We start from the raw sequence: 21,217 nt of genomic DNA on the forward strand, positions 1-21,217 counted from the left end.
CTCTGCCCCTCCTCCCACAATACATAAATTAACTTTAAAAAACTTACCACTTTGCCACAAATCTAGCACTGACAGCACTAGATTACACTTACATGAATAGTTGCAGAAATTTTTCTTTTAGAGGAAGTGTCAAAAGAAGGCATTTTTAAAAAATTTTTTTAATCTTTATTTATTTTTGAGAGAGAGTGTGTGTGTGTGTCTGTGTGTGTGTGACGGGGGGAGGAACAGAGAGGCAGACACAGAATCTGAAGCAGGCTCCAGGCTCTGAGCTGTCAGCACAGAGCCCGGTGTGGGGCTCGAACTCAAGAACCGAGAGTTCATGACCTGAGCTGAAGTCAGATGCTTAACCGACTGAGCCACCCAAGTGCCCCAAAACATGGCATTTTCAATGAGTCTTATGTATAATTTTTATTTGATGCTAGAAGCATTGTTTAGGCAGGCTACTAATAATACTTGATTGATAAAATGTAGATACACAGCTGAAAAGATTGAGTCATAAGTGATAAAACTGGAATTCAGTTTCCGGGGGATAAATTTAGGCAGTAAGTTGATCCTTGGACTCCTCTCCACTCCACACAGAAATAACAGCTAAAAATGTCAAGGGAGAAAAACAAATAACTAGACTCAAAAACAAGAGAAACAGCAGACCAAAATGCAGCATTGCAGAGCTAACATTGGGCCTGTTGGGCAGCAGGTCCATAAGCAGGCAACAGTAGCACATTCTATGGGCTAAAAAGCACTGGAAGTGCTCCACATAACAAACACATAGGGACAAATAGGACTCACTGCTTGAGGTAAGCTTTCCCTCCAAAAATTATTCAAAATATCATTTGCTATTGACCCACATAGCCTTGAACTTGAGCTTTTAAGTTCAGCAGAAGAGAGGACAACTAGTCTTCCCACTGCTGGTGGGCGATAGCCCCAAATCATTGCAGGACACTACCATGACCCCTAGTCTTGGGGAAGGGGCCAGAAAATTCAACTAAAAAACCCCTTAGATGGTTAGGAAGGGATGGAGAACTTGGACAGAGATAAGCTAAAACAAAAACAAAAATTCTCCCACTCCAGTAACCTACAAACTCAAATTCTAACAAACATGAATAAATACTACATTTAAATTCTGCCAGCCAGGGGCACCTGGGTGGCTCAGTCAGTTACATGTCCAACTCGATCTTGGCTCAGATCACGATCTCACAGTTTGAAGGTCTGAGCCCCATGTTGGGCTCTGTGCTGATAGTGCAGAACCTTTTTTGGATTATCTCCCTCTCTTTTTGCTCCTCCTCTGCTCTCTCTCCCTCTCTCTCAAAATACATGAATTAATGAAAAAAAATAAATTCTGCCAACCAAATAAAAAATTGGAATTTGTGGGGGGTGAGGGTATAGGTGAAATAGGTGATGGGGACAAGGAGTGCACTTGTTGAGGGGCACCTGGCTGGCTCAGTCGGAAGAACATGCGACTCTCGATCTTGGGGTCTTGAGATGAAGCTCCACACTGGGGGTAGAGATTACTTAAAAAAAATACTAATAAAAAAATACTTTTTTAAAAAAAAAGGAGAAAGAGGAGGAGAAAGAGGAGGAGGAGAAGAGGAAGAGGAAGAGGAGGAAAAGGAGGGCACTTGTGATGAGCACTGGGTGATGTATGTAATTGTTGAATCACTGTATGGTGCACCTGAAACTAATATTATACTGTATGTTAAATAACTGGAATTAAAACTTAAAAAAATGCGAATTTCCCCAGAAAGAATTTTATAGAACAGTCTGAATACATTACTGAGCAAAAACAGGAAGAAACCAACCAAAACCAGACGGGTATTAAAAAAATTAATCTTAGAAATGAAAAATACAGGTATGCAGATATAATATTCATGAGATGAGATGAAAAGTCCAACCTGGACATAGTCAAAAGAGGAATTAGTGAAAAGATACATCTCGTATGAATTCTGAAGTAAAAAAGAATAGAGAAAATGACAAGCATATTTTTAAAAGAAAATAGCTTTATATGTCAATCATACCTCAATTAAAGAAATAAAGAGAATTTTCCATAAATCAAGATATACAAAGATTTTCAAATTAAAATGTGCTCTGAAAAATTAGCAAGATAAACAATACACTCAGAGTCGCCAAACTGAGGAATATTAAAGATAAAAGAAAAATCATGAAAGCTAACATTATCTTCAAAGTAACAATTAGATTGACAGTAGGCATCTTACTGATAACCAAAGGATCCAGAAGTCAATGGAGTAGTACTTGAAACCTGTCAAGAATTAAAAAAAAAAACAAAAAACACCAACTTTAAATCTATGAAGAGTGAGCATCAAGAATTAAGTTTATGACCACTCTATAATTTCTTTTTTAGTTTTTATTTATTTTTGAGAGAGACAGAGACACAGCAAGCAGGGTAGGGGCAGAAATAGAGTGGGACACAGAATTTGAAACAGGCTCCAGGCTCTCACGACCTGAGCTGAGATTGGTCACTTAACCAACTGAGACACCCAGGTGCCCCTGGCTTATGACCACTGTAACACCAGATTAGATTCAAACCACTTTCAGCCATAGCCTTCCAATGACTTGGGTGTACAACATAACACAATTCAGTAACTGGCAAGTTATCCATAGCCCTTTAAATGATGAGTCACTATATATAAGCTTTTTCAATAACTTTATTGAATAGCCAAATTGATAAGTTAGCACATTTCAAACGATTATTTGCATGGGTTACAAATGACTTTTTTTTTTTACAGGAATAAAACAGTGAAAATTACAAACTGTAAAAAGGAAGACAAATCTTGTCTCTAATATTTAAGAGATGCAAGATTTAACACAGCACATTGAAGATCAATACATATGTGAATTTGAGAACAAGAATTTAATGTTACAATATTATACACTACTTTACAAAATTAAAATTTCTATAGAAGGATTTTATTTGAAATAGTTAACAAAATCTTGAAATCACATTTGATGGTCCCTTAGATAATAGCTGTTATGCATCTTTAATTAGAAGAAATAAATCTTTAATTCTAATTATTGTAAAACAGTCTGTTAGACTCAATACATTACATTAAATTAAAACAATGAAATATATGCAAACTAAAATGGTACAGCTTGAGCGAATATTAGTATGTCACGTACAGAAATGTTATTTTAAAAATCCTAGAAATTAGAAAAATAGAGTACTTTTTGTGGTAGAATTGCCATGCTCAGATTTAAATACCAAGATTGCCCTTGTCTGTTACTTTAGTAGTTGTAGATCTGTAGAAAATTCAAGGATCTTTCATAATTTACAACTACAATAAAAAAAATATGGCATAGTGTAAATATTAGTTGCTTTACATCAAAAAGTAATACAAGATGAGATAGCAGGTACTGCTCTACTGCCAAAAAAAAAAAAAAAATCAAACACATTCAGTACAGCAAAAAATAATTGCTTAATATCAATATCTCCAAAAGGCTCATTCATTCCCTCATTATCCAGAGAACAAATATTGTGAATCTTAACTAAAGTTATGTTTTTATGACCTATTATAAAATCATTCTGGATTGTACATATTACACACTATCTAAAATAATTTTTAAAGTAAAATTTAAAAAGTAAATTTGTGAAATATACTAACAAAGTATGTGGCAATAACAAGTCATACCCACTTAGGGATGAAGTGAGGCACAAGGAAGATTACTGTCCCTAGAAGCACTAACTTTTCCCTCTGGAAGATTCTTTACTACTCTTAAGAAAGGACCTACAAATATCAACATTTACAATTCACATTAAGAAGAGAATTTTAGTTATTTTAAGAAACATCAGTGCACAAGGATGACTCTGTTTCTTGAAAAGAGGGGAAAATATAAATTTATCATAATTTGCTACAACATGAAACTTGCTTCCTAATACATGAAGCAGTTTTTAGGAAAATTTCCAGTTCAATGTACCACTTGCATATTGAAGATAAACCTTAATACTGCTTAAGGGAGAGGATATTTTTATAAAACCCAATTACTCTGATCCAGCAGGCAAGCTGTAGTATATACTCTAATGGGGACCTGCTTCTTCCCTATCCCTTTAACTGAGTTAAAGTCAGCTCATACTGATGTAAACCTGAAAGTTACTATTTCACTGGTGATCATGAGACCAAGATTGTAAACACATTTTTCTAACCCATTAAAACAAAGAAACAAAAATCTTTTCATCAAGTATTACACATGAAGAACTTTTACTTTAAGAGGTTCATACAAGACAAGGTGAATCAGTGAAAAATGGGCCAAATCTTTTAAAGACATCCTATCACAGCACTTTAAATATACAAATGTATAATTTACCTATTTGTAAACAAAATTCACTTAATGGTTTTGACTATAATATTTCTCTGGCTCAATCAAAAAAGCAGTATCTTGAGCATGTTGAGAAATCAAGTTTCTACCATAACTTCAATATAGTGAATTTGTGTAATCTTAATATCCACCAAATCAAACAGCAGCATTCATGCTTTTAATAAGTTTTAATATCCAAGAATAAATATCTTACGAGCGGCTTCCAATTTAATTAAACTCCTTAGAAAAATGTTACTTAAGCATTTGAGACAGAATTTTTAAAAACCTTTAATTTCTTTTAATTCATCATTTCACCAATATAACACTTCTATTATACATCAGAGCAGAAATGTACCAAACAAAGCCTACTTAAAGGATCAAGACAACCAAAGTTTCTCATCTCCCTATTATCATTGTCAGTTTCAGTGTATTTATGAAGACAGCTGATTCTTTTCACTGCAGAATAGGATAGTGTGTCCACCCAAGTCTTCTGCAGTCAAATCGGAAAACCACTTAATTATAGATTTCACTTCAAAGTGACTTTGTTCTTCAAGCATAGAGAATACTGACAGATTTTAAAGACTGACTGTATTATTTCATATTTTTTTTCTCAAACTAGACTGGAGTTAGTTCACTCTAGTTTTAGTTAACATGATGATCCTTTTTCTTCCTTTAAATAAAAAAAAAAACAAACAGGTGTGGGGATGGGTTCTAGTTCTATGTAGTATTTACTTCTGAAAAATTTTTTTGATGTTAAAAAGATCATTATCAATGGATTTATAATGTCCCTGCAACACTTAGTCTTGTGAAGTTTTAAATGTAGCAGCCAAAATTTCAGGAAAAAATGAGAAAAATGTATTTGAAACACAGAAGTCTTTATTTTACAAAATTTACTTTACCTCTGCAATATTGTCTCATCTTATTTCAATCCACAACAACTCAAACATTATTGGCAGCAAAGGAAAAAAGTATCCAATCAAATATACGTAGATATATTTTGATTTGAAAAATACAGTATTTCAGAGTTGCATGTTTGATTCTCTGCTGTGGTCCTTTATTTGCTATAGTTGGTTGAAATCACAGTGAGAACATATAATCATCACATTAGTCCACAAACCTAATATAAAAGGAAGGTATTACACATTCTCAGGTGTTCGGCATTATCATGAATTTCCTTAAAAATAAGTCAAATATCTTCATTTGTTCATTTATTTACTTGTTGTTGTATATGCAAGAGGAATTCATAATATGATAATGCAGATTCTGTTCTGTCTTCTACCATGTTTTGAAGGAAGTTTGCTTTCATTGGACTCTCATCCCTTAGGAATAAAAGACAAAAATATATACATTAGATAAAATGTAATAGTAAAATAAACAGTGGATTTGTCGTGAGGCTTTTAACACACTTTTTTAAAAAATATATTTATTTTAAAGAGTGAGAGCACGAGTGGGGGAGGGGCAGAGAGCCCATTGTGGGGCTCGAACTCACGAGCCTGAGCTCAGGATTCAGGTCCTGAGATCGTGACCTGAGCTGAAGTCAGACACTTAACCAACTTAACCAACTGAAACACCCAGGTGCCTCTTAACATACTTTTTACTAGTAACTGGATATAAAGCATAATTTAGTAATATTTATTGAAAATTCTTTTTCTTTTTTTTTTTTTTTTAAATTTTTTTTTTTCAACGTTTATTTATTTTTGAGACAGAGAGAGACAGAGCATGAACGGGGGAGGGGCAGAGAGAGAGGGAGACACAGAATCGGAAACAGGCTCCAGGCTCCGAGCCATCAGCCCAGAGCCTGACGCGGGGCTCGAACTCAAGGACCGCGAGATCGTGACCTGGCTGAAGTCGGACGCTTAACCAACTGTGCCACCCAGGCGCCCCTCTTTTTCTTAAGGGTTTGCGTAAGCAATAGGTCACATTTAACTATGATTCAAGACAGGTCCTTGCAAAGCTAAACACATTGTTTCACTATTAGTAAATGAAAAATTCAACTTACCTTATCACATAAAGTATGGGGAAAAATGGTCTCTGCTCTCTAAGCCAAGAGATGAATGCTATTATTCTGGCAGATTCTGGTGTATCAAGCTCCGGAAGGTCTGTCTATTAAACAAAAATCAGCAATATACAGTTTACTTGAGTCATATATCTAATGCATCTCAAAGTTTATCATGTATATGAATCACCTGTGCTGAACTGCACATATTGATTTAGGAAGTCTCAGGGAAGGGGTCTGGGAGTGTGTATACCACAATTTTCTAGTAGGAGCTAGGCAAACTTTTTTTTTTCTTTTTTGTATTTTCATTTATTTTTTTTAAATTTACATCCAAGTGAGTTAGCATATAGTGCAACAATGATTTCAGGAGTAGATTCCTTAATGCCCCTTATCCATTTAGCCCATCTCCCCTCCTACAACCCCTCCAGTAGCCCTCTGTTTGTTCTCCATATTTAAGAATCTTTTATGTTTTGTCCCCCTCCCTGTTTTTATATTATTTTTGCTTCCCTTCCCTTATGTTCATCTGTTTTGTCTTTTAAAAGTCCTCATATGAGTGAAGTCATATGATATTTGTCTTTCTCCAAATGGCTAATTTCGCTTAGCATAATACCCTCTAGTTCCATCCACGTAGTTGCAAATGGCAAGATGTCATTCTTTTTGGTTGCCGAGTAATACTCCATTGTATAGATATACCACATCTTCTTTATCCATTCATCCATCCATGGACATTTGGGCTCTTTCCATACTTTGGCTATTGTCGATAGTGCTGCTATAAACATTGGGGTGCATGTGCCCCTTCGAAACAGCATACCTGTATCTCTTGGATACATACCTAGTAGTGCAATTGCTAGGTTGTAGGGTAGTTCTAATTTTAATTTTTTGAGGAAACTCCATACTGTTTTCCAGAGTGGCTGCATCAGCTTGCATTGCCACCAACAATGCAAAGAGATCCTCTTTCTCCTCATCCTCGCCAACATCTGTTGTTGCCTGAGTTGTTGATGTTAGCCATTCTGACAGGTGTGAGGTGGTATCTCATTGTGGTTTTGATTTGTATTTACCTAATGATGAGTGATGTTGAGCATTTTTTCACGTGTCGGTTGGCCATCTGGATGTCTTCTTTGGAGAAGTGTCTATTCATGTCTTTTGCCCATTTCTTCACTCGATTATTTGTTTTTTGGGTGTTGAGTTTGAGAAGTTCTTTACGGATTTTGGATACTAACCCTTTATCTAATAATGTTGTTTGCAAGTATCTTTTCCCATCCCGTCGGTTGCCTTTTCGTTTTGCTGATTGTTTCCTTTGTGGTGTAGGAGCTTTTTATTTTGATGAGGTCCCAATAGTTCATGTTTGCTTTTGTTTCCCTTGCCTCCAGAGATGTGATGAGTAAGAAGTTGCTGAGGCCGAGGTCAAAGAGGTTTTTGCCTGCTTTCTCCTCGAGGATTTTGATGGCTTCCTGCCTTACATTTAGGTCTTTCATCCATTTTGAGTTTATTTTCGTGTATGGTGTAAGAAAGTGGTCCAGGTTCATTTTTCTGCATGTCGCTGTCCAGTTTTCCCAGCACCATTTGCTGAAGAGACTGTCTTTATTCCATTGGATATTCTTTCCTGCTTTGTCAAAGATGAGTTGGCCATACATGTGTGGGTCCATTTCTGGGTTCTCTATTCTGTTCCATTGATCTGAGGGTCTGTTTTTGTGCCAGTACCATACTGTCTTGATGATTACAGCTTTCTAATACAGCCTGAAGTCCGGGATTGTGATGCTTCCTGCTTTGGTTTTCTTTTCGAAGATTGTTTTCGCTATTTGGGGTCTTTTCTGGTTCCGCAAACTTTTTTTAATGTTTGTTTATTTTTTGAGAGAGAGAGACAGAGTCTAAACTGGGGAGGCGCAGAGAGAGAGGTACACACAGAATCCGAAGCAGGCTCCAGGTTCTGAGCTGTCAGCACAGAGTCTGATGTGGGGCTTTAACTCACAAACCGTGAGATCATGACCTGAGCTGAACTGGATGCTTAACTGACTGAGCACCCAGGCTCCCCTAGGGGTACACAAACTTCTTAAAGGGTCAGACAATAAATACTTTTGGCTTGCAGGTCATTTGGTCTCTTTTGCAATACACAACCCTACCAATGTTCCACTAAGTAGCCACAGACCATACATAAGTCAATGGACATAGCTATGTTCCAGTAAAACAAAAACAGGTGGCAGGCCCTCTTCGGCACACTTTATTGAGTCCTGATCCAGAAGAACATCCTACCTCCTCTCTTCATTTTATTATGGCATCTAGAATTAATTGATTCATTCAGGAGTTATTACAAATATGAAAATTTCTTTTTTTGTCAATGTTTTTTCTTTTTTTTTTAATTGTGCTACCCAGGTGCCCCAATTTCTTATCTCATTACCTAAAATGCCTAGTCAACCAGAGCAGTAATTTTATTTATTTATTTATTTATTTATTTATTTATTTATTTATTTTTTTAAAGTTTTTTTTTTTTTTTTCAACGTTTATTTATTTTTGGGACAGAGAGAGACAGAGCATGAACGGGCGAGGGGCAGAGAGAGAGGGAGACACAGAATCGGAAACAGGCTCCAGGCTCTGAGCCATCAGCCCAGAGCCCGACGCGGGGCTCGAACTCACGGACCGTGAGATCGTGACCTGGTTGAAGTCGGACGCTTAACCGACTGCGCCACCCAGGCGCCCCAGAGCAGTAATTTTAAAGCCTGAAAGCTAGAGCTTATCCCAGCATTAATTCTGAGAGATATTATCTTTTATTTTTTTTAATGTTTATTTATTTTTGAGAGAGAGCGCAACAGGGGAGGGGCAGAGAGAAAGGGGGGCAGAGGATTTGAAGCAGGCTCCGTGCTATCAGCACAGAACCCAATGTGGTGCTCAAATTCTCAAACCTCAAGATCTTGACCTGAGCCAACGTCAGACACTTAACTGACTGAGCCACCTAGGCGCCCCAGATACGTCTTTTAAATACATGAATCTCCCGATGACTTCTGTGAATGGAGTTAAACCCATAAATATGAAAAAGCACTGACATAAAATACATATTCCAAAGTTGGGACAAACAGATAGTAGGGTCTGAAAAATATGACACTAAATAATACCATGTTATAATTAATTCTAACTTTAAAACTGAAACTTATCCAAATGCTTTATAGCTTAACAAATGCTTTCTCAGGGATCATTTCAGTTACTCCTCCATAGGCAACAATATTCTTACTTTACGGATAAGGCTGTTAGTGACTTGCCAAGGTGACAGAGCTATTGACAGAGTTTATTGTTATTTTCTTCAATAGTAAATATTAATCCAACTGACAACGATCACAAGTTATTTGCTTGTGTGGCAATTAGATCAGTTCTTACTCTAAAGCAGCAGTTAAAAGGACCTTGTCATCAATGAAATCACTTGCCAAAAACACAAAAACACAAAAACTACAACATTAACACTAATTCTAGAAAATTATTTCTTTTTTTGGGGGGGGGGCATTAACTAAATTCATTACTTTCTTCCTAAAATAGTCTATTGTCATAGACACATAAGAACAACTAAGTCATTGATGCAAAATAACCCAAAGAATGCCTTTAAAACATAAAATGACTATTTTATGTTCCCAATTAGAAGGGAAACATAATCTGTGGCAGCATTTTATTTTCTGGAAAAACTTTGATTTAAAATGGGATGTTCATGATTTTGCCACATTTGAAATGCCCTTTAAGTCTACTATAATCACTCTAATAAATTCTTACCATAGTTTGTGGAATTAATGCATAGTTTTGAACTCCTAGAACTCGGCTGAGAAAATTTTGTCCACAATTTTTTCCAACCCAAAGCATCAATACCTGGGGACAGGAAGAAAATTATTTTGAGATGTGCATTTAACAGTCTGCTGCTGACTCACCTTTACCACTGAGTATATTTTTGTGTGTGTGTTTTTTTTTTTTTTTTAAGTTTATTTATATATTTTGAGAGCAAGAGAGCATGAGCAGGGGAGGGACAGAGAGAGAGGGAGACAGAGAATCCTAAGCAGACTCGGTAGTCAGCACAGAGCCAGATGTGGGGCTGGAACTCAGGAACTGTGAGATCATGACCTGAGCTAAAACCAAGCGTTGGAGGCTCAACCGACTGAGCCACCCAGGCACTCCTAGCACTGAGTATGATTTAAAAGATCAAAATAGTAAATATGTTTAGTGAAATTGTACTGACTTCAAATGAACTAATAATAATCAGTTTTAAGCATGATGAGACATTTTATGCTTGGCATGAAAAGAGGCTATGAAGGGAGAATGTGGCTCACACAAAAATAGAGATTAAATAGCATATAATCTGCCCCAAAAAAGAAGATATTATAGGGAATGAATGTGTACTAGTACATGAAGGGAATGATCCAGATCAGTCAGACTAACTCACAGAGCCTGCATCCATGAGGAAAGCTCCATCCCTGCTGAGCTTCTCCACAGAAAGCTGAAGAATAGGCGGCTGAGGTATGGTGCGATCATTGATGTTGAGTGCTCCCTGAGAAATTAGATAGAAAAGTTAAAGCTTTTATTTTTTATTATTTAAAAGACTATTTTTTTAACATTTATTTATTTTTGAAAGAGAGAGAGAGAACGAGCAGAAGAGGGGCAGAGAAAGAGACACAGAATCCCAAGCAGGCTCCAGGCTCTGAGCTGGCAGCACAGAGCCCCATACGGGGACGGGGCTTGAACTCTAGAGCCATGAGATCATGACCTGAGCCGAAGTCGGATGCTTAACCAAATGAGCACCCCAAGTGCCCCCAAAAGTTAAAGCTTTTACTAGATAATAATTGAGAACAAAATACCCCAATAATTAGACAACGGCTAACAGACAAGATGGGTTCCTTCATGTCAAAGGAGAATAGATAAAATTTTATTTTGTTTTATTAAAGTTTATTTATTTTGAGGGAGAGAGAGCACACAAAACCAAGAATCAGACACTTAACCGAATGAGCCACCCAAGCATCCCAGAAAAGCTAAAATTTTTATCAGGCCAAATGATCATTGAGGAACAAAACCAGTCAACACAGCCTGAGTTGACAAGCCCACATAAAATTCAGGAAAATTTGCTGACCCTGCCACAAATCTTATCACACCCTCCAGCAGCTGCCATATCCTGAAGCTGCTACCAGAAACACTAAATTGTATCCTGCTTGTCAACCTGCTCCTGAAGTCGCAGTTTGGGACCTCAGTCTGACCAACTCCTAATAAGAACCCAGAACTTGCAGTTTCTGCCTACGTAACCCTGAGCTGAAATCCTTCCTCCTTCAGAATGTACTTCTGTTTGGAAGGCTGCATCTCCTGGTTTGTAAAGTGTTTAACACTAAAGCTTTCCCTGGCCTCTGACCAAACCTTTGAATTCCAAGAATTTTTGTTGACATGGTAATATGGAGTCACAATTAAAATTTTAATTCCAATGTTAATTCCAAGACTTTGAAACTTACTTAGGTAAATCAGTTATTCGTATTTAAATATAAAGAAGATGAAGAAATATTTATCACTTATCTAAAAAAACCCCATTGTGAATTCTAATAAAACCAAATTAACTTCTGATTTTAACTATTATAAAATACAATAAATGCAACTAATATCTATGTATAATTAGTTAATAATAATGGCTGATTGTGTGGCTTAAGTCATGTGTACATAATGAGGGAGGATTAAAAGCCCAATGCAAATGATATCTTAATAGTTCTTTTCAGTTTGACATATCTTTTATTTATTAAGGCCAGAAATGGAAGTTTCTCATTTCTAAAAGACACACTGTTATCTGAAAACACAAACACACCTTTAAATATTCATAACTTAATTTTTGACCCAAAAATTTTTAACCATTTAATCTAGGTACTTGATTAAACCTTAGAAGCAGGAAGTAAATAAAATACTGACCTACCAAGAGGTATTTCCCCTCTAGCCATGAGGCTTTAATTCTAACAGGGACTATTAACCATATTACCTTAAGACTTCTTGCCTTAGGGCATGTGAAAAGCAGGAGAAAGACCATGCACTGCCTCAATATAGCTATTTAGAAATTTCTAGAGGTTTTCAAATATGAAAGAAAAAATAATCTTGACTTTTTTCTGGTGGGAAAGAAAAGAAGCTATCAGTGGCTCTGTTTTCTAGTCTTCTAAGTAAAGGCCCATATGAAAGAATGAGGCAATGCAAAGACTCCTCAAATTTCATATGCAATTTGTCCTTTATATATGCAAGATCGTAAATTCTTTAAGCTTTGAAAGGTTTTTAGCCAAAATATTGCTTCCTATACACACACCCACACACATATATATACATATATATATACATATACATATATATACATATATATATATGTGTGTGTGTGTACATATATATATCCTAACTTGATCACAATTTTAGAAAGAAAGATTATGATTTGATATTTTCATGCATCTGACTTTAACTCAGGTAAATAATAATATCTCAGTGGGAACTTCAAAAGAAAGAAAGGGGAAAAAAAAGGACAAATAATGTTACAACTTAAATATTTTTTAAATCAATAATATTGCTGCACTAAACACTGACCTGGGGTTTTCAGATATAATTTCGCCCTCAGGACACTCCCTTCAGATCAATTTGTTTAAATAAGTAAATCAGATAGGCTCTACATTTAGGAGATTCGCTTTAGAGATTTGTCTTTTTTTTTTTTTTTTTAATTTTTAATGTTTATTTATTTTTGAGAGATAGAGCGGGAGGTTGGAGAGGGGGGAGGGGGAGACAGCGAACAGAGAGAGAGGGAGACACAGACACAGAATCTGAAGCATGCTCCAGGCTTCAAAGTGTCAGCACAGAGCCCGACATGGCACTCGAAGTAAGGAACTGCAAGATCCTGACCTGAGCTGAAGTCTGACACTTAACCGACTTGAGCCACCCTGATGCCCCTTTACAGATTTGTCTTAAACAAACTTAAGGAAATTTATTACTTCAATATCTTAAATAATAATTTAGTAAGAAAAGAGATACTATCTCATGAGCTTCCCCAAACCAAAATTTCCTTACAAAGACTTAGCGAAGGAATAAAAACTTTCCTCATTTCTACAATGGACTCAATATAATTAGGCTTACAAACCTCCAAGAAAAAGCCACTAAAAAAGCAATCAATCTTACCTCATCTGAAAGATTGTCAACTCTATACAAACTGGGATGAGTTGTGAGCATAAGGTAGACCAATGGCTGATTTTTCACTTGACACATGGCAAAAATGCGTTCATCTAGACGTGCGTTTGTCCCAGTCTGAAACGATTTCTATAACAAAAAACCACCCCCCATCCAAAAAATGGGTATTTAATAACAAATATAAACAAAGCTTTCCAACTCAGATGTTAAAAGAGTATCCTCAGACAGAATTAGCAAATTTACTGTTAATTATTCATTTAAAAGTATCTTTTAAGAAGTCGCACAAATCTATTAAATTGTGGTTATAGCCCCACCTGGAAGAAATTAATTACCTGACCATGGCAAAGTCACTGGATCTCTCTGTTTCCTAATCAGTGAAATGGATCTAAACACTCTACCATAGAATGATGGTGACATAAAAATCTAAATAATACCATGAGAAGGGTAAGGTTATATTGCAGATGAAAAAATGAAAACACAAATGAAGGACCAAAGACCTGTGTTTTATAAATGCTGGGTGATGACTAATGGTGGTTAACTATCCTTGTTTCTCCTTCAGTTATATAAACAACACAATAAAGCTTACAAATCAATTAGGAAAAATAATAATACAATGATGCAAATGAGGACAGTTACTTAGCAAAATAAAGTTAATAAGTAATGAATTTTAACTGTTTTTTGTTTTTGTTTTTTCCCACAGGTGATTTTATTAAAGCACGGGGACATGATCCGTGGGCAGGAAGAACTGCTGAGTTGTAACTGGTTCTTATTGTAGTGAATTGTAATTGATCTATTAGCTTCATAGAGAATACTAAAAGTTTTGAGGTAAAGTTTTAAGCATTCCTGGGGTACCTGGCTGACTCAGTCAGTAGGAGCAATGCAACTCTTGATCTCAGGATTCTAATTTCAAGCCCCAAATTGGGTGTAGCCATTACTTAAAAAAATAAAATGTTTAAAAAAAAAAAAGGTTTTAAGCATTCCTATTGATGGAAAGTAGTAGAAAGAGGCAGAGAGCTAGGAGCAATGAGATTATGCCATAAAACAAGTGTATTAACTATAAACAAAGGAAGCTGAAGATCAGAAAGGCTCTTAAGGCTTTTTGTTGTTGTTGTTGTTTAAGTAATCTCTACACCCAAAGTGTGTCTTCAACTCACAACCCCAAGATCAAGAGTCACATGCTCTACTGATCGAGCCAGCCTAGGCACTCCAAGGCTCTTAAGATTTTTTAAAGTAAGCTCTGTGCCCACTGTGGGGCTCAAATCCATGAGACCAAGAGTTGCATACTCCGCCAACTAAGCCAGCCAGGCGCCTCAAGATTTTTTAAATTAGTATGTTGATAGTCACTAAGAAAGAAAAAAGAATATTATGGGAAATGGAAGAAGGAAATTTCATTTATTGATTCAATAACTACTGAGAGCCTGTTATGTACTAAGAACTGTTGTTCTAAGTGCTGAAACAAAGTGGTAAACTTTTCAAAAAAGATAAATATCCCTGTCCTTATAACTAAAAAATCCTAGTAAGAGAAAAGTAAATAATAAATAAGCAAAATACTGATATGTCAGTGTTAAATGCTTTAGAGGAAAAATAAGGGAGGGAAGACAGATAAAGAATGTAGGTTAGAATGGTAACAGAGTGTTGCACACTAAATGGGGAGGTAAGGGAAGGCAGGCCTCAGCGAAAGGACAGCATTAAGGAAAGACCTGAAGAGGGAAAAGCTCAGATTTTTAAATGTTAAAATTTAAGTATTTATGTAATTTCTATGTATTTAGATTATATTCAGAAGTAGAAATGTATAATTTGAGTTAAAGAAACTAGAAACTGATCCAAAAGCCATCCTATTAGGTTAAGTGGGTTACCCTTCTCACCTAAGAAGAGATGACATACACCAGAAAGGTAGATCCTGGAGTTCAGAAAAGTATACAAATTGACAAGATCCAGAGTACTTTTGATCAGTTTTGAAATCTAGGATGTAACCCTAAGTGATTTATTAACATGAGCTTTTTAATAAAACTTACAAGGGAAAGTTACAGTAAGTACATAAGCTTGGACATTGTATTTTGTACCCTGGAAAAATAAGTCTCCTCCACCAGCCCAGAGTTTCCTTTCTTTTTTGGAGAGCGGGGCAGGGGGAGCCAGTGGTATGGGTAAAGGGCAGGCAGGGGAGATCATTAAATAACAATATCAAATGAAAAACTCTACAGGACCATAGAAGGAAAGGCAACTGCTAGAGAGATAACATTTGAGCTCAAACACAGTAAGAGGAAAGTGCAATGCAGCCCATGGCACAGGTATGAGAAGGCATAGCTAAGATTTAGTAGTATGTGGCTGAGATACTGTAGGGAGCAGGAAAAAGCGAAAAGAAGAGTTTCATGTGTGACTTCTTGCTCTAGCAATAAAAGATTGTTTTGGAAAACTGATCATTACTTACATCACTTACATCTTTGATAACTTAAGTGAATACCTTGTGAACATCTCTTACAAATAAGGCACACGCTTTAAATCAGTATTTTTAAACTTTTTTGGGTTACAAATTTTTTCAAGGTTCCAATAAAAGCCAGGATCCCTGTGCTTAGAAAACTTAACTGGCTTAAAGTTATACATACAATGTTTAGTGGTTCACAGGATAAAAACTTGGGCTAATGACATTATTGTGTTAGTTTCTGGGTTTAACTCTCTTACCTGTTTAAGGAGAGCCAACACAAAGAGTGGGAAAAGCCGCAAAGAAAAAGGAACCATGAGTCCAGGCTGCTGGTTACTTAGGACTGAAGAACGATAAGCTGAAAGAGAGTCTATGACGGCATTCACTAGGGCATCCCGAGCATCACTCAGACTGGCAGTCACAGACCTGTCAACAGCTAACAGATGGAAGGTAGGAACAAACAAGAGAGAAGATAGAAGTTTAGCTATCCCACTTCTATCCCACTGTTACAGATAGAAGAGATGTATTTTTTTTTATTATACATATTCCCTCTCCAGTGTATCACATACACAAGGAGACAAGCATAGCAGCTCAAAGCACATCGTCTGAAGAGTCAAATCAAAGTTGGCTGAAATGTTTCTCTATTTCCTAACTGTAAGACAATATGGCAAGGAATCTAACCTTCATGAGTATGTTTCCTTACCTGTAAAATGGCAAAACTGTTCTTTGTTCAATCTAAGATGTTATTTTGAAATATTCTTTCTAAATAAGTTCTACTCCCAATGTGGGGCTTGAACTCATAACCTGGAGATCAAGGGTTACAAACTCAACCAAGTGAGCCACCCAGGTACCCCAAATCTAAGATGTTATTAGTAGTAATCCACCATTTTATTTACATACTACAGAAAAAGAAAAAAGTCTGCAACTAAAGCACATGCTTTCTTCACAGAGAATTTTACCCTATATTTATTGCAAGAGCTCTTAGCTACTTAGATGCTTCTCATCACCTGTCATGCCACTCTGTTTACATGCATTTCAGCATACTGGAAAAAAAATTTTTCCCCTGAAGAAAAATTTAAACACTAAAAGCACATAATTGTTTTAGAGAGTTCTTAAACTACAACTAAACTAAATTCATGGGGCACCTGGGTGGCTCAGTCAGTTAAATGTCTGACTTCGGCTTAGGTCATGATCTCACGGCTGTGAGTTTGAGCCCTGCATCAGGCTCTGTGCTGACAGCTTGAAGTATGCTTCAGATTCTGGGCCTCCCTCTCTCTCTCTCTGCCCCTCCCCTGCTCATGTTCTGGCTCTCTCTCTCTCTCTCTCTGTCTCTCTCAAAAATAAACATTAAAAAAAGTTAAGGGGCATGTGGGTGGCTCAGTCGGTTAAGCGTCCAACTTCAGCTCAAGTCATGATCTTGTGGTCCCTGTGTCTGAAACCTGCATGAGGTTCTGTGCTGTTAGCTTGGGGCCTGGAGCCTGCTTTGGATTCTGTGTTTCCCTTTTTCTCTGCCCTTCCCCTACTTACACTCTGTCTCTCTCAAAATTAAGTAAATAAACATTAAAAAATAATAAAAATTTTAATTAACTAACTAACTAAATTTATGTTGGGGCACCTGGGTGGATCAGTCGGTTAAGCATCTGACTCTTGATTTCGGCTTATGTCATGATCTCACGGTTCTTAAGATTGAGCCCTGCGTGGGGCTCTGTGCTGATGACATGGAGCCTGCTTGGGATCTTCTCTTTCCCTGTCTCTCTCTGCCCCTACTCCTTGAGCTCTCTCTCCCTCAAAACAAATAAGCTTAGGGGCGCCTGGGTGGCGCAGTCGGTTAAGCGTCCGACTTCAGCCAGGTCACGATCTCGCGGTCCGTGAGTTCGAGCCCCGCGTCAGGCTCTAGGCTGATGGCTCGGAGCCTGGAGCCTGTTTCTGATTCTGTGTCTCCCTCTCTCTCTGCCCCTCCCCCGTTCATGCTCTGTCTCTCTCTGTCCCAAAAATAAATAAATAAAAAATAAATAAATAAATAAGCTTAAAAAAAAAAAACCTCAATTCATGTGATATCAAAAATACAATCAATACTGGGGTGTCTGGGTGGCTCAATTGGTTAAGCATCCAACTTTGGCTCAGATCATGATCTCATGGTTCGTGGGTTCAAGCCCCACATCGGGCTCTGCCCTGACAGCAGAGAGCCTGCTTGGGATTCTTTCTCTACCTCTCTCTCTCTCTCTGCCCCTCCCCACTCCTGGCCTCTCTCCCTCTCTCTCAAAAATAAACATTAAAAAAAATACAATCAATAAAGTGATGTTATTAACTGCTATAACCAAATTTGTATATAGCCAAGAAAGAATAAAGACCACTGTCACCTGATCAACAGTTAACTCTTAAGACTTCAATTAAAGACATCCTGATTTTAAAGATTTTGATAAAATCTTTATCAAATGTGAAAAAAATTTATAAATTTTTTTTAAAAAATTTATAAAATGTGAAAAAATGTTCATAATGCTATCAACCACATTTAGTAACAAAACCAATACTTTTTGTGAAGCAAACCATTGTGCAGATTTTTTCAAACCTACAAATACCACCTAATATATAGTTCTTGCTGATGATAATAAAGATAATATTGATCATACTGTTACTAAAAAGTATTAGTTGAACAAAATATAAAGGCAATGACCCTCAAATTTCTTAGGTCACAATCTTTAACTTTCTTTTTTTTTAATTTTTTTTTTTTTTAACGTTTATTTATTTTTGAGACAGAGAGAGACAGAGCATGAACGGGGGAGGGGCAGAGAGGGAGGGAGACACAGAATCGGAAGCAGGCTCCAGGCTCTGTGCCATCAGCCCAGAACCCGACGCGGGGCTCGAACTCATGGACCGCGAGATCATGACCTGAGCTGAAGTCGGACGCCCAACCGAATGAGCCACCCAGGCGCCCCCACAATCTTTAACTTTCAACAGCATATGAGACTAACTAAAATGGGTTTGGCCTTCATCAGGCTTCATTAAAGAAAAAATTTGCGGGGCGCCTGGGTGGCGCAGTCGGTTAAGCGTCCGACTTCAGCCAGGTCACGATCTCGCGGTCCGTGAGTTCGAGCCCCGCGTCAGGCTCTGGGCTGATGGCTCAGAGCCTGGAGCCTGTTTCCGATTCTGTGTCTCCCTCTCTCTCTGCCCCTCCCCTGTTCATGCTCTGTCTCTCTCTGTCCCAAAAATAAATAAACGTTGAAAAAAAAAAAAAAATTTGCTGGGGCACCTGGGTGGCTCAATCAGTTAAGCATCCAATTCTTGATTTTGGCTCAGGTCATGATCTCACGGTTCATGAGCTAGAGCCGTAAGATGGGCTCCTTGATAATGGTGAGGAGCCTGCTTGGGATTCTCTCTCCCTCTCTCTCTGCCCTTCCCTTGCTCATGCGTGCTCACTCTCTCTCTCTCAAAATAAACTTAAAAAAAAAAAAAAAGAATTTACCAATAGGAAATAAAAAAAAAAAGTAATCACCCTTATCATAGGCAGATTTGAGTTTGAAGTAAATGGACCGAACGACATCTTTCCTCAAGGAGAAAAAAAAAGCAAAAACAACAACAAAAAATCAAGGAGGCAACTAAACTATGTCTGAGACAGAAGTAAAGAACTGAAGGTATGAATAAATAAATTCTAGCTCAGGTGATCTGGCCAAGAATGCAAACTTATGTGTGAAAAGTAAACTGGTTTTCAATCTCAAATTCCATGACTCCAAGAATAATGATCTTTACATAACTTCACTGTCTCTTGCAATCCAAGTTACAGACCTCACAAGAAAGCTATTAACCTTTAGTATTGAACATTTAGTAAAATATGGTTATTTAAATTCCCCACAGGCAGATTATAAAACAGGAAGCAGTTTAGTAGTTGCCTAAAGCTGGTGAGGGATAAAAAGAGGAAATGGGCAGTTACTGCTGATAGGCATGAGGTTCTTTTTGGGATGATAAAAATGTTCTAAAATTAGATTGAGGTGATGGCCATACAATTCAGTAAATATATCATAGATAACAGAGTTGCAGACTTAAAATAGGTTAAGTGATATGGCACATAAATTATATCTTAATAAAGCTGCTTAAATAAAGGAAAAAAAAAGTTCCTTTCATTCAAGTAGTTACTTAGGAGGCATACACAGAATCCAAAACACTGAAACCTTTAAAGTTAAGTATTTTTTTTTTAATGTTTATTTTTTTTAAGAGAGAGACAAAGAGCGTGAGCAGGGAAGGGGCAGAAAGAGAGGGAGGCACAGAATCCCAAGCAGGCTCCAGACTCTAAGTTGTCAGCACAGAGCCTGACGCAGGGCTTGAAGTCACTAGGCAGGATATCATGACCTGAGCCGAAGTCGGACACTTAACTGACTGAGCCACACAGATGCCCCTAAAGCTAATTATTTCAAGACAAATAAGGGGTTCCTGGGTGGCTTAGTCGGTTCAGCATCTGACTGCTGATTTTGACTCAAGTCATGACCCCAGGGTCATGAGATGAGCGCTGCACAGGGCTCCCTGCTGAGTGTGGGGCCTGCTTGGGATTCTCTCTCTCTCCCTCTGTCACTCTCCACCACTTACGCTCACTCTCTCTAAAAGTAAATTTAAGAAAAAAATTTAAAGCAAAATAAAACTCTCCAGATTTTTCTAATGTTATTATTTGTGAAGTATTTACAATAGGTGATAACAATTCTTACCCATATTGGCCAATAACCCTGCAATTGCTTGAACATCAGCTCCAAGAAAGACTTCATTCAGAGTTGAAACTACAGGCAAACACAAAGTATGAACACGAATTCTTCTTTCACCTTTGGGGAAAACATATAAATGACAGTAAGGGACCACTTATATTTAAAAACTTGTATACAAGTCTCTTGGAAAAATCACTTCCTTTTCAATTTAGAACCAAAAAGATTATTTAATAAACAGAAATAGTTTCAAAGCCTTAATGAGTAAAAACTCATTAACTTTTATTTCTTTCATTTTTTGACTATAAAATTCTTTTTGTTCAAGTTATTACTGAAAAGGAATCATAAATTATGGTAACATGTTCGCTTCTTAAAAATTTCTTTTCTAAACCTTTTGGTTACTTTCTTTCTTTTTTCTTTTTTTTTAAGTTTATTTATTTATTTTGAGAGAGAGAGAGCACAAGTGGGGAAGGGGCAGAGAGAGAGAGAGAGAGAGAGAGAGAGAGAGAGAATCCCAAGCAGGCTCCTCTCTGCCAGTGCAGAGCCCACTTCAGATTCTCTGTCCCCCCCTTCATTTTCACTCATGCTCTCTCTCCCAAAAATAAACTTAAAAAACACCACCTTCCACATGTATTCTAGAGTCTGTTTTGATATTTAAAGTCT

At 37.1% G+C, this 21,217-nt stretch overlaps 1 protein-coding gene across 2 annotated transcripts in view; it reads right to left on the minus strand.

Annotated features, from left to right (window-relative positions):
* Positions 1 to 2,642: 2,642 nt before the first annotated feature.
* SEC24A (SEC24 homolog A, COPII component) overlaps positions 2,643 to 21,217 on the minus strand; it is a 73,234-nt gene continuing 54,659 nt past the window's right edge. For both annotated transcript variants that reach the window (XM_086703811.1, XM_025924127.2), the window contains 7 exons: positions 20,564 to 20,674; positions 16,130 to 16,305; positions 13,442 to 13,579; positions 10,713 to 10,817; positions 10,052 to 10,144; positions 6,305 to 6,408; positions 2,643 to 5,624 (listed from right to left, as the gene is read on the minus strand). In XM_086703811.1, the coding sequence (XP_086559937.1) occupies positions 5,510 to 5,624; positions 6,305 to 6,408; positions 10,052 to 10,144; positions 10,713 to 10,817; positions 13,442 to 13,579; positions 16,130 to 16,305; positions 20,564 to 20,674 (842 nt within the window). In that variant the 3' untranslated portion in view covers positions 2,643 to 5,509. The remainder of the gene's footprint in view (positions 5,625 to 6,304; positions 6,409 to 10,051; positions 10,145 to 10,712; positions 10,818 to 13,441; positions 13,580 to 16,129; positions 16,306 to 20,563; positions 20,675 to 21,217) is intronic.

The sequence above is a fragment of the Puma concolor genome, chromosome A1 (assembly GCF_028749965.1).
Source record: "Puma concolor isolate L17-30 chromosome A1, mPumCon1.1.hap2, whole genome shotgun sequence".
NCBI lineage: Eukaryota > Metazoa > Chordata > Mammalia > Carnivora > Felidae > Puma > Puma concolor.